Source organism: Corythoichthys intestinalis, chromosome 3, assembly GCF_030265065.1.
Source record: "Corythoichthys intestinalis isolate RoL2023-P3 chromosome 3, ASM3026506v1, whole genome shotgun sequence".
Classification (NCBI taxonomy): domain Eukaryota; kingdom Metazoa; phylum Chordata; class Actinopteri; order Syngnathiformes; family Syngnathidae; genus Corythoichthys; species Corythoichthys intestinalis.
Genome location: NC_080397.1, coordinates 42,207,800 through 42,222,780, shown reverse-complemented (window position 1 = coordinate 42,222,780; position 14,981 = coordinate 42,207,800). Strand labels below are relative to the sequence as shown.

The 14,981-nt window shown below is 38.2% G+C and overlaps 1 protein-coding gene across 2 annotated transcripts in view; it reads right to left on the bottom strand.

Moving 5' to 3' along the window:
• The window catches only part of LOC130913977 (olfactomedin-like protein 2A), an 84,908-nt gene extending 71,396 nt beyond the window's left edge, over positions 1 to 13,512 (bottom strand). For both annotated transcript variants that reach the window (XM_057832984.1, XM_057832983.1), the window contains exon 1: positions 13,327 to 13,512. In XM_057832984.1, the coding sequence (XP_057688967.1) occupies positions 13,327 to 13,398 (72 nt within the window). In that variant the 5' untranslated portion in view covers positions 13,399 to 13,512. The remainder of the gene's footprint in view (positions 1 to 13,326) is intronic.
• Positions 13,513 to 14,981: the final 1,469 nt, after the last annotated feature.

Here is a 14,981-nt window from a genome sequence, read left to right as displayed (position 1 = left end):
GATGACACGAAATGATGTCTGTCATAAGCATTCATTAATGCTAATTGCAGTGTCATGTCATATTTATGATGGTAATATGACAGTCTTATTGCGCCAATGTAAAAGTGTTACCAAATCCTCTAACTAGCAATTAACGAAACAACTAGAACAGTAACTGAAGAAATAATTAGCACAGAACATGAATTATGATTTGTTATTTATATCTCTAGCGCTGCAATGCATGCTAGGGGGCATGTTGGACGACAACAGTGTTGACAGCAGGTGGCAGCAGGGGTTGACTGTCTCCCCCAAGGGAACAATGATCGCCAAATGAAGCTTCTTGAAGCAATGAAGCTTTGCAGCCAATTGGTTCAAAGCTTTATGGTGGTTCATTTGGTCTTATGACAGTCTTATGATGCCGCTGTCAAATAAAGTGTTACCAGTTGATATCTTTTGGTATAAATATCCCATAACACAGTGAGGACAGCTGCGGTGTATAGTCCAGTGTGACTTGTCTATTGTCTATCAATTTGGTGCGTGGCGGCTTATAGTCAGGTGCGCCTTATAGTGCGAAAATTACAGGAAGTAAGCAAGATGTGTAGAAAAACAATGACATGTGAAGAAATACTGAGAATAGTTTTGGATTCTGCACCCAAAAACATATTAAAACAACTGTCAGATATAAAACAACAGATTTATTATTTTTTCAAATTGTTGCCCAGCTTAATTTGCAAGACCCACAACACAATCCTTGCCTCATTTTGGCATGCTAGGAATCATGTGCAGGCCAAGACTTAATTCTCAGTCGAAACAGTAGATGCATATATTATATTTGCAATTTTTTTGGTCGTTTACTTTTTTGTTTAAATATATTTATTTTAAAATGGTCGTTCAATTATTCCATTTTCAATATTTTAGTAATGTAATATAATAATGATTTATTTATTACAGCATCATGAAAATACATTACGTTTTTATTGCCCAAGGGTTCCCACAGAAGTGAGTCAATCGCAATGATGTGATCAATATCTATTTGATATCTTTTTTGCAGCTTTTAAGGAAGAAAACTATAGTATTGTTTTTTTCCCGTTTTTTTCAATATGCATAGAAATGTAGCAAATTGACCTTTACAGCTCATTTTAGGCTTCATCTTTGCATTTACTCTCCACTTGCCATGTAGCAGCAAGCTTAGCGGAGAAAGTAGTAGAGGGGGTCGATGATTGGTGGAGTTGGGGGCTCATTAGTGAAGGAATGCAGGGTGAGTGATGGGGGAAGTTGTTTAGCGGGGGTGACTTTCCTTCCATCCATTACTGTACGAACACTGAGGAGGAGGGGTACGTCTGAAGCAGAGCAGGACTCCTGTGTGCAAAACCAGACCCAACCTGACCCATGTCAAGTGAAAACACAGCAGGTTGACAAATGCTACAACCACATGAAAACAAGAGTGGATTAGCAGTTTAAACTTCTTTGTTTCATGCAGACCGTTCTTGCCTTTGTCACCCTGTTGGCCAGACAACCCACACCCTTTAAATGAAACCTCCTCAACCTCCTTCCAGGTGGGTCAAATATGTATCACTGTACATTAAATTCAAAAGCTTAGATCTGAGATATCCCCCCCCCCCCTATGAGCCAGGCCGAGACTAAGAAGAGACCAAGACTTTAGGGAGTCGAGGCCGAGACCACTTTTGTTCAAGTTTTGGTCTTTTCTCAGTCTCCACCTGGCTGGTCGGGTGAACACAGGATTTTCCGTCAAGAACAGTACTTCAAATTCATTAATGTGATTTTAAGAAAAAACACCATGAAAAAGCAACTGCATTATTTTTTTTCCGCATAAATAACTAAAGATTAACTAAAGATCAACATTAAAAAAAAAAAATGTTGCTTGATTTGATCTTGGCTTGTGTTGCCTAGACTACAGATCGACTGATATGGGTTTTTCAGGACCGTTACCAATTATTAGTAGTTAGTGAGGCCGATGACAGATTTTTGGAGCCGATATCAGTTTGCAGTAAAAGTGTAAAATTGGCATAAAGAAATTTAATAATGCAAACACAGAACTTCATTGAAATGCCTCAAGCATGTTTCTTGAATCACACATATAGAACATAATAGCTCCAGAAGTGCCTGAATATTCTACATTCAGAAACATTTCTACTGAAGTTGAATAAAAGGTTAAATAAATAGCTCTCAGAATTTTTTTTGGAAAATAAGTATTTGGTTACCTACAAACAAGCTTTCCGGCTGTCAAAGAGGTCTAACTTCTTCTATCAAGGTCTAACGAGGCTCCACTCGTTACCTATATTAATGGCACCTGTTTTAACTCATTATCGGTATAAAAGACACCTGTCCACAATCTCAGTCAGTCACACTCAAAACTCCACTATGGCCAAGACCAAAGAGCTGTCGAAGGACACCAGAGACAAAATTGTAGACCTGCACCAGGCTGGGAAGACTGAATCTGCAATAGGTAAAACGCTTGGTGTAAAGAAATCAACTGTGGGAGCAATTATTAGTAAATGGAAGACATTCAAAACCACTAATAATCTCCCTCGATCTGGGGCTCCATGCAAGATCTCACCCCGTGGCGTCAAAATGATAACAAGAACGGTGAGCAAAAATCCCACAACTACACGGGGGGACCTAGAGCTGGGACCACAGTAACAAAGGCTACTATCAGTAACAATGCGCCGCCAGGGACTCAAATCCTGCGCTGCCAGACGTGTCCCCCTGCTGAAGCCAGTACACGTCCAGGCGCGTCTGCGGTTCGCTAGAGAGCATTTGGATGATCCAGAAGAGGACTGGGAGAATGTGTTATGGTCAGATGAAACCAAAATTGAACTTTTTGGTAGAAACACAGGTTCATGTGTTTGGAGGAGAAAGAATACTGAATTGCATCTGAAGAACACCATACCCACTGTAAAGCATGGGGGTGGAAACATCATGATTTGGAGCTGTTTTTCTGCAAAGGGACCAGGACGACTGATCTGTGTAAAGGAAAGCATGAATGGGGCCATGTATTGAGAGATTTTGAGTGAAAATCTCCTTCAATCAGCAAGGGCATTGAAGATGACACGTGGCTGGGTCTTTCAGCATGACAATGATCCCAAACACACAGCCAGGGCAACAAAGGAGTGGCTTGGTAAGAAGCATTTCAAGGTCATGGAGTGGCCTAGCCAGTCTCCAGCTCTCAGCCCCATAGAAAATCTGTGGAAGGAATTGAAAGTTTGTGTTGCCCAACGACAGCCCCGAAACATCACTGCTCTAGAGGAGAGCTGCGTGGAGGAATGGGCCAAAATACCAGCAACAGTGTGTGAAAAGCTTGTGAAGAGTTACAGAAAACGTTTGGCCTCCGTTATTGCCAACAAAGGGTACATAACAAAGTATTGATATGAACTTTTGGTATTGACCAAATACTTATTTTCCACCATGATTTGCAAATAAATTCTTTAAAAATCAAACAATGTGATTTTCTGTTTTTTTTTTTTTTTCAACATTGTCTTTCATGGTTGAGGTTTACCCATGTTGACAATTACAGGCCTCTCTAATATTTTCAAGTGGGAGAACTTGTACAATTAGTGCTTGACTAAATACTTATTTGCCCCACCGTATATCGCATGGTTTTCTAATCTTTAGCATAGTTCTCTCATGCCATCAAGTATTAGGTCAAAATAACAGGGCTCAACCCAGAACTAACATGACACAATGCGAGGAGGAAAAAAAAACCACACGAGCCAACGAGAGCTCTATTAGATCACTTATAGATAACAATTTCTGACAGTGATGAAGTGAACCTCTAATTGTACTCAGGGTTACAAAAACATAAGATGCGCGATACAATAGATGGTGCATGTAAACGCTTTTGCTGGCCTTAGAGCTTCAGTTGTGTGGCCCTTTGTATGTATAACCATGCTCATATAAACAAGCATGTCCAGCCTTTAGTGCTTTGCCAGCAAGTAATTAGCTGCACAATGGTACGCTAAAAGGCGAGGAGGCTACAATGTTGTCCTGTGTCAAACCTCAAATGCTGTATGTTCCAGCTTTGTTTTAACTCGTGTTTTCTTAGGACCACTTTACCCACAATGAAATAACATTTAACTCAGTAACTCGTTTAGCAATTCAACTTAAAAGAATAGAAATTTAAAATTCCACTTCCACGGACAGTAAACACTTGTTAAAGAAAAATTCCAGTCCAAATATTCTTTCTGACTTTTTTTTTTTTTTCTTAAAATGACTTCCTTCAGAATAGTAGCCAAGACAGACCTAAAACTCAAGTCATCGGCACTTAGATGCTAATTAGTTAAACACAAAGTATATCAAGCCCTTATTGCATTTGGAAGTACATATCTACATTCCTGCTGCTCTTTGTGTGTCCAGATACTCTGAAGTCTTTACTCATCACAGTACATTGTTACAACAAACAATACAGGGACAAATAACTACGTAAAAGCCAGTAGAACACATAAGAACCCTGCCTAAAATGATCAACTACTGTAATTTCCCGAATATAAGCCGCACCCGTGTATAATGCGCACCCCAAATTTACTTGTAAAATCTAGGGAAAATTATTGTACCCGTTTTTAACGCACACCCTAATTTTAGCACCAATAAATAGAAGAATACAAGAAAACAGAGCTCGTGTACAGATACAGAAATGTCATATTACTGACTGGTGAAACACAGCATAAGCATAGCATATTGGTAGTTCAAAACATTACCATAAACTGACAATATTTATGGTAATAATATGATTTGACAACTTCTCCAATTTACCAGAATCTAGGAGAAAACAAAACAGATGTGACTTTTCTTTTAAAGGCTGCTGTATAACTTGCTCATTTCATCATGATGAATAAATGTTTCTTCCATGGATTGATACGGTAAAATGAAAGTGAGAACGTAAGTCGGAAATCCGAGAGAGCTCATCGCTGTCGACACTGGGACGTATTGTTATTCTATGTTATGTTGTTCTATGTTGTGGCACTGGTGGATCCATGCTGCTGTATTGTCTTATCTATGTTGTGATTGTCTATGAGCCAGAGGGCCGCTGAGGCTAGACAAAAGAGCGCCGCATTATAGCCGGACTGTCGGCATTTAAGTTCATTGAAAGCAAGAAATAAAACGTTGAACACGGCACTCGAAGTATTCTAGTTTTTTTCAAGACAAGATAAAACAGACACGACAGTAACAATAGGAACTATTGTTATTTGGGTTTGAGTTTCCCGAGGGACAGATATAGTTGACGGACACACACAGGAAGTCTGTGTTGTTACGTTTGTTATGGTCCGAGTTGCGGAGCTGCAATAAACGTTGACTCAAATGAGTTCAAGAAACTAAATTCTGTATTTTATGAAGAGTGAAAAAAGCAGAATTTAACACAGACGAACTCATTCGGCCGATCAGAGTGAAGTATTACCGAAACAAAATGGTGACGTCAGGTACCGTAATGGTCAGCAACTCATCGCCGCACACGTTTCTTCAACACAACGTGGCCGTGTCAATTAAAAAAAAAAAAAAGGTTCATATATATATATATATATATATATATATATATATAATATATATATATATATATATTAGGGCTGTCAAACGATTAAAATTTTTAATCGAGTTAATTACAGCTAAAAAAATTTGCTGTAAATTATTGTTGGAATGGAAAGATAAGACACAAGATGGATATATACATTCAACATACGGTACATAAGGACTATTTGTTTATTATAACAATAAATCAACAAGATGGCATTAACAATATTAACATTCTGTTAAAGCGATCCATGGATAGAAAGGCTTGTAGTTCTTAAAAGAAAAATGTTAGTACAAGTTAGAGAAATTTTATATTAAAACCCCTCTTAATGTTTTCGTTTTAATAAAATGTGTAAAATTTTCAATCAAAAAATAAGCTAGTAGCCCGCCATTGTTGATGTCAATAATTACTTACACAATGCTCATGGATGCTGAAGCTTATAAAATCAGTCGCACCCAAGCGCCAGCAGAAGGCGGCAAAACTCCGTAAAACACAACAAGTGAGCGTTTCACTGTGTACTGTCATTTAAATCTCTCTGAGCGGGGCATCTACGTTAATTGCATCACATATTTTAACGTGATTAATTTAAAAAATTAATTAACGCCCGTTAACGCGATAATTTTGACAGCCCTAATATATATATATATATATATATATACAGTGGGGAGAACAAGTATTTGATACACAGTCAATGGGAAAACCCATTGGCAGTGTATCAAATACTTGTTATGATTTCTGTCTCCATCCATGTACTCGTTTATAATGCGTACCAGGATTTTACAAGTTGATTTTAGGGGGGAAAAGTGCGGGTTTTATTCAGGAAATTACGGTAGTTCAATGACTTTCTGGATCATTTAAGTGCTGCACATTGCTACTTTACACCACAGTGCAATTATAGAAGGATCTATGGGACTTGTCCACTGCTATTGTGTCTCATGTACAATGCAGCGATGTCTTGATTGTATTAATTTCATTTCTGTCAAGCTAGTACTAGTTGCTTTCTCCAAGCAGATGTAAAAATTACAACAAAGGTCAAAATGACTGGTCTAGTCATCCATGTACAATGTAAGCACATGCAGGCTATCTAGATGGTCTTTTGGTGACCCACTGTTTCGCATACTCAACATTTGCATTGTGAAAAGTGAGCCAACTGGCTCAGTTCCAAGATCCACAAAAATGTCGTTAAAATGAGATTTCATGGGATTTTTCAAGGGATACAAAAGACACAACTTGTCCTTGCTCTTAGAACTATTTCGATAATCATATGGATGAAGACAACCCCTTAAATTATGATAATCTAACAATGGAGATGGTTTGTTTGTTTGTCCGGCAGATTTGTTGTATTTTTGACAACAGATCAACTGTATCAGTTAAAAAAATGCAATATATGCAGGTAAAAAAATCTTATATAATCTCTTTGGCAAAACAATTTTGCCTGTTTTGCATACCCGACCTGCCATTTTCACATTTTCTCACCGACTGAATAAGTAACTAGTGTGAGATGGGGCCTTGAAGACGACCTGGGTATTTGGATGATTCTGAGACAGTATTACAGGCAGAACCACCGGCCTCATCTGGCATATCAGAATCAACATCAAGACTCAATGCTGAGCCCCCTTTCTGTTAATTCTAGGGTTGTTCCGATGATGTTTTTTTGCTCCCGATCCGATCCCGATCGTTTTAGTTTGAGTATCTGCCGATCCTGATATTTCCTGATCCGATTGCTTTTTTTTTTTGCTCCCGATTCAGTTCTAATCATTCCCGATAATTTTTCCCAATCATATACATTTTGGCAATGCATTAAGAAAAAAAATGAATAAAACGAATATATACATTCAATATACAGTACATAAGTACTGTATTTGTTTATTATGACAATAAATCCTCAAGATGGCATTTACATTATTAACATTCTTTCTGTGAGAGGGATCCACGGATAGAAAGACTTGTAATTCTTAAAGGATAAATGTGACTTTGTATATTGTGACTAAATATTGCCATCTAGTGCATTTGTTGAGCTTTCAGTAAATGATACTGTAGCCATTTAACTGTTCTGCCCAAATGCATGATGGGAAGTGCAACCATGACTGTGCGTAGTGGCACCAATTGATATATCTTCTCTGCGTTGGGAAATAACATAGGGTGTTAAGAAAAAGATCAACTACTATATTTCTTCCCCACAATGCTTCCCACGGTATTTCTAATTGTTGAGAGAGGGATTTTAAGGCTTTAGCCAACTAAAAAAAGGCTCCAAAGACTGCCAAAATTCACTTTACTCATTCTACGCTGCCTTTTAGCTCTATATATAGGTAAAATGGCGCCATTATAGATTGAACGTGACAATGCGTGAGTGGGTCGTGCAGCGCATGCGTTAATTGCGTTAAATATTTTAACGTGATTAATATAAATAAAATTAATTACCACCATTAACGCGACAAATTTGATAGCCCCACTTTAAGCCAAAACTAAAGACTCTGGATGAGTGTAAGACATTTTGTCTGTAATGTTAAATACAATTAGAAAACGATTTAATTAAAAATATATATTAAAAAAAGGCATGTCCGATATTTTTTTGCCGATTCCGATACTTTGAAAATGACGTGATCGGACCCGATCGATCGGGACATCTTTAGTTAATTCCAAAGTCACAATTACTTTACCTTCGTAATAAAAACTGAAATTGTCGTGCTAATATTTCTAACCCTGACAATGCAGATACACTTAGGCTAGGTTCATACCGCAGGTCTTAATGCAAGAATCCGATTTTTTTCGTGTTTTTCCTACTCGAGTGAGGCATTAACTTGACGGACTGAATGGGAAAAGTCGCATAAAAGTGGACCATCTCAAATCCGATTTAGGTCACTTTCGGATGTGGTTAAAATCCAATCTGGGCCACATTTTTCCAGAATGTTGCTGCTGTCTGAACTGTCAAGTCCCCCAAATCGGAATTCATGCAGAAATTACGTCAGCAAAGAGCGAGAGAGATAGGGCACTACGGTAGCGGTGAAGCTGTGCATTAGCGCCTAGCTTGAACGCGGCTTTTGGGGAAGGCGCGGGCTTGACAACAGTCATAAAAAAATCAAATGGGTTGAAGATAAGCCTGAGAATACTCGGTTTTCTCTCTGCTCCAAATGCGCAGTAGTTCTTGAAATATTGGTAGATCAAAATATGATCACCCTTGAATGATGTTGCGCCAGCATGTGTGGTCATTCGTTTTGATGCTCTTGTGCATGCGGGTCAGTTGGCTCAGCGCATCTCGGACTGCGAATTAGTGCGCATGTGTGATGCTTGAACAGGTTCAATGGACAAAGGCAGTCTGAACGGGCACGCTAAAAAAACAGATATGACAAAAAAATCAAAATTGTGCATTAAGACCTGTGGTATGAACCTAGCCTTATTTACTGTGAATGTAGTATAAAAATGCCCAATAAGCTTTCTCATTCCTCTTTTCAACAATACTTCAGATTGCTTGCTCTAAATCAAGACTGTTTTCATAGCCTTTAGTCAAACGGTGGAATGCCCAAATGCCCATTCATACAAATTTTGGCACTGAGCTAAAAAACAAAAGACTTGTAAAATTCATTTAATGACGCCAAGTATCTGCCAACGTGCCAAGCACTGGACACAGTAGACTGAGCAACTGTCTCCTTTTTGTTACCACTCACCCCTGACCTTGCACTGATTGTCTTTTGGTTTGTTTATGACCAAAACACGAAGCAGGTGCCCGTTCTGTTTCCCACGCCACTTGCTGGTGCCCTCCATGCCCCCCAGCCTCTTCTGAAAGGGCTTTGTTTCTTGTTTTTGCCAATCATACCAATGTGGCTTCAGAGCATGACTCTTCAGAAATACATGAATTGGAGGCAATGTAGAATACTACAGATCATATGATATTAAAACATACAGATACTTCAAGTAATGCTTTTTTCCCATTTTTTTTTTTTTTACAACAGTCGTGATGTCACTATGCTGCTTCTTACAGATGTCTCAATGTGCTACGTCAGGCTGCTTGTAGCTGGTTACATTTGAGAACCCTTTAGTTTGTAATTTAAAGGTGGAGTCTCCTTAGCAAGTTCCACTTTTCTGCTTTAAAGCTTTCAAACCACGGACAGCAAACATATTCAGAACTGGGTTTTTATAGCAACTAAATGTGAACTGTGGTGGAAAACCAGGTGCTGTTTATTTTTTTGTCCTCCAGCTGTTCCCCTGTTTTTCTCACACAGCATTCAAGCCAACACATCCAGTTGATGCAAAGCATATAATTCATCCTCTTCATGTCTGCTTGGTAGGCTTGAAATAGTTAAGTCTTTTTATTTAAAAAATGTTTTTTTAAGAGTTGTATTTGTGCACTATGTTCATGAACTAGGGTGCACCAATGTATGCTGACGGTGCAGCTCTGGATACATGATGCCTCTAATTAGGACTGATCCATCAACAACAACCCTTGACTTACAATATGACAGTTTTACTCTTCAATGACCCCCCCAGCCCCCTTCTTTTGATTGTATCCAGAGCAGACAGCTGTTAGACAGTCATGCACCATACTTGGACATAGTTGAGTGATTTTGTGATTTTGTACCTTGTGTTTGGTAAACACACGTCTCTCATGGTATGGCGTAAAACCTGCACATGACTATGGCTACATATAGATGTGTGGTCCATTTCAGTCAGACAGTGAACTGTTTATGTGTCATTTTTCTGAAGAACTACTGCAACATCTTTGACTCAGGTGTCCAAGATCAGCAAGCTGCTGGACTGCTGTTTTATGCCATTGTGTTCTTTTCGGGCTCTAAAGGTAATGACAACACCTTTATCATGTCCATCCGAGTGGAAATAATTCTGATTAATTAATTAACCCGTAGATGCACAAGTTACTGGACCTTACACTCTTCCATAAGAGGGTCAAAAATGACCCATATTAGAACCAATGTGTTTTTATGCCATTTTGGTGAACAGTAATTACTTGTATATTAATTAGTATGATATTTAGGGCCACACAAGAATGATTTCATGCTTGAAATATCTTTACGATTCAATTAAATTTTTTGGAAGAACAGCAATAGACTTCATCCTTCCTTGTATTTTATCATCAGTGATGAAGACCTCCCATGCATCTTTTTGGTAAGACAGCGGTGCTAAGCCCTTGTGGAGGCACTGACCGATTTCTGAGGATATTGTGGCTCTGTGTTCTGCCCTGGGTGGGAGGTAATTCTCTCTAGTAAGAACCCTACCAACTAATTCTGTTGGCCATGATTTGGACACTTTCTTCTTCAGAGGACACATAAGTGGACACATTGATCCTGTTCAGTTGGATTTCCAGGTGGACAACTGCCACTGCCACCTGGACAATAGTCTGGGTCCTCATCATCAGAAATTTTGGACACTTGAGTCCAACCCCGTCACTGCCTCTCCATCATCCAACATCTGTAGGACCATTTCAGCAGTAAATCTAGCACAAATCCGATTTTTTCGTGTTTTTCCGACTCGACTGAACGGGAAAAGTCGCATAAAAGTGGACCATTTTCAAATTTGATCCAGGTCACTTTCGTATGTGGTTAAAATCCCATCCAGGCCACATTTTTCCAGAATGTGGCTGCGGTCCAAACTGTCAACTCCCCCAAATTGGAATTCATGCAGCAATTAACATCAGCAAAGAACGAGAGAGACAGGGTGCTACGGTAGCGGTGCAGCTGTGCATTAGCGTTAGCGCTTAGCTTGAACGCGGCTTTTAGGGAAGGAGCGGGCTTGACAACAGTCATAAAAAAATAAAATGGGTTCAGAATAAGCCTGACAATGCTTGGTTTTCTCTATGCTCCTGTGCATGCGGGATAGTTTGCTCAGCGCATCTCGGACTGCAAATTGGAGCGCATGTGTGACCCTCGTTTACGTTGTGCTAAATCCAATTTTGGAGAATCAGTGGGTTCCTTTGATTTGATTTTTACTTCGTCAATACACTGCTAACTTCAACCCGTCTCATGAAGTTTTGTCCAAACCGGAAGTTCGGAGCAGAAAATTTCCAAAATGGCGCCGCCATGTTTCGCTTAGGAAACTTGTCTATAATTAACATCACAAAATGGCTGCATGTTGTGCACGTTGGCATTTGTGATTTGCATACTTAAATACTTTAAGCAACTGTGCTTTAAATGAATGTCATTTACACTAGGTGTTGTCTTTCGCACAACAATTTGAACAGACTTGGTGACCTCTCAAGCTACATCTTGGAAATATTGATACAATCTGACAGTTATGCAAGAGGATACAATAGCTGATTGGTCTTTTTCTTGGGGTCTTTCTTGGGGTTGTAGAGGTTTTGGGGTTTCAATCAATCAATCAATCAATCAATCAATCAATCAATCAATCAATCAATCAATCTGTTTTGCCAAGTTTTAATTGTTATTTTTCCTCCTGAATAAGCATTAAACTCAACAACAACAAATAAAGGCTTTTCGATTAATCGATTTTGAACAGAAACAGACTTTTCCGGTTAAAACAATGTTAAAAACGTTCAAATTGGTACGTTCGACTTTCAAAACCGCACCATTTTGGTCTATCTAAGCCGCCATTATTTCCTCTGCATTTCTGCTTCCTCCCACTAAACGGATGTCATGTTGTTTTTTGTTTTAATGCAATCACATATTTGGCCCAAATGCATAGGTACATTTGAAATTTGAATCTATATGCACATTGTTCATTGGCCTATTAATTTGTCTGAACTGATGTCTTTTGTAAAGATGAGACACTCATAAACCGAGGGGAACATTCTGTTTGTTACCTTCATTAGGGTGCATTTTTTTGTTTAGACTAGGTGACTGACACCTTGCATATTGTTATTATAAAGTGACAGTTTTGCACTAATCATTCATTTATGTAAGGACAGAAAGAAATGTGACAGCGCATCACCCTGGGCCTGGCTGCCTACCTACTTCACCTGATTGACTGGCTGGCTAGCTGGCTGTCAGACTGACAGACTATATGGTTTACAGACAGACTGACTGACTGACTTTTTCGCATGTTGGATTTTATTTCAATTGGTATATGCACTTTCTTCTTTCATTATTGCTTTAATTAAGTCTGTTGTATAAATAAAATGCTCTTAATCCCACTGGATTGTTCTTTGTATATTAACAGTGTAAAATTCACTGGCACTTTCAGTTGTAATATAAAAAAAAATCAGTTTCAATAGAAGACATTCTGAATACTTTGCCATTATTTTTATTTTGACAAGAAATCGTAAACGTAAAATCGGGCTTGAGGGGAAAAAAAATAATAGAGATTTTCTTGTTAGGCAAAATCAAACAGCCCTACAACAAATTTGCGCACGCGAAAAGTTGTGTTTCTATGAAATTTTTAATTGGGTGTTTATTCAAAATGAGACAGGTCCACTTTGAATGATTGTGGGGGACTGAGTTCTATTGAAATTAGTTGTCACATTTCTGCAAATAAATTTTCCTTTATCTCAAAAATGCTTTTAAAAAGCGCTCAAATTAAGTGGTTGTGTGTGTGTTGATTTTGTTTAACTTTAAAATTAAAAGGTTCCTGCAGCTCAGCAAGCCTTCCAATCAAGGCTGCATATTACTGCTTGCCCAACAAATGTCATTCTTCAGTGCCTTCACTCAAGTGGCATATAGTGTCTGCAGACCTCTTAAATATGCACATTTTAGTGGATTTCCTCAAATGAAAACTAGAATTTGACGCATTTTTAAAAAGAAAACAAAAACAAAGGGTGACAGTGACACACTAAACAACAACAACTTTGCGTATATTGGACGAATGACACACCACTGTGATGTGTTATTTGTCATTTGTTGCATTTAATCTCCACTTACCTTGCTCTGTGAGGTCGCATCCTTACACAGGACCAGCAGACATGCGAACAAATTCGTGTACCTCCACATCATCTCTCGCGTGAGTCCAGCCGTGAACGCTCATACGCAATACAACCCGCCGGTCAGTGCATTCAGCCTTTAAGTGACCGTAAAGTGAAGGGCCCCTAATTCAGCTCCATTTCACACAGGAGGATCATACAGTGAATGACCGTGTGTATAGAATAGAGGTTGGCGTCCGCTATCCTCCAATTGGGAGGGGCTAATTCACACTCAACTTGGGTCTACAGCAAAGTTTGAACAAAGAAGCATATACTGTACTACCATCCCATTCATAAAAACATAGATGCAGTATTTATACAATCATTAAAAAAATACAGATATTGTAGTGTTGCAAGTAGGAACAAAAAATAAAACATCATTATCATCATAACTCTTGGTTGCACACAAAATTACAAAAGATATGCAAGAAAAATGAGCGTGAATTCACATCATTAAACGCAAATAAAGCGCGGATAGAAAGGACACTTGATACTGTAAATGCCATTAGCGCCATCATGCGGACACTCATTACTTAGCAATTTCGGCTCCGATAAAGACATTTTCATGAACATTTCACTTGCAGAAAATGAAACTCTTCCAGTACCGCCTCCAGAAATTTTTCATAAGGGTGGGCAAATGGGGCCATTTAAAATCTTGGGCTGACACACCAAAACTAAAAGACATAATTTAGAGTCAACTGAATTTGATCTTTGATGCAAATTGTTATGGAATTCTCTTTGTTGTTGTCTATTTATATATTACTTATTGTCTATTTACTTCCTTAAGTTCCTTACTGTCTTTTTTTCTGTCGGTATGTTGAATTGTGTCCATTTTAGTGTGTGAATTTTCAACATAAGAATTGTTTTTTCTTTTAGATATAGCGTATGTTGATGTCTTGTTTGTTTTACGTTCTGTGTGGACCCCAGGAAGAGTAGCGGATGTGTTCGTTAGCTAATGAGGATTCTAATAAAATACAAAATATAAATTTCAGTTGTTGTTTTTTTTGTGAGTAGAGATGGTCTATTTCTCAATTCATTCCATTTTTCTTTTAAAGAAAACAAAGAAAAAATATAATAATAAACAATCTAGGAAAATAAATAAATAGATAAATAAAAATAACGCACAGCAACTTAAAACATTTGGGAGCACATCAGGTATTGTTTTCTCACCCAACATAATTAGGAAGTTCTTTCTCTTTTGAGCGTCAACTGATATCCATTCTAATTGGTTTCACGTACTCTGTCCATTTGGACCATATCAAATAAAATGTATCAATCTCAAGTTTAAGTGAAAATGACAGCATCTCTCTGATGTAAATTTAAGGTACAATAGCTATCCATTCCTCAATAGTAGGTGATAGTTTTCTCAGTGGCTGCTAAAAGAATCTTCAACTGTTTTTTCTCATTGACTTTCCAATTTTCCAGCTTCAAATCACCCAGATATAGACATTCGCAATTAAAAGAGATATGCTGCCCAAAAAAGTTGCTTCAATCTAAAAAAAAAAAAAAAAAAAAAAAAAAAAAAATCAAATGAAATTGCCCTCCCCTATTTTTTTCTTCGGGAAAATAATATGCAAAGCAAATGATCGTCTAAGGTGCTAGTCACATGATCTGTTC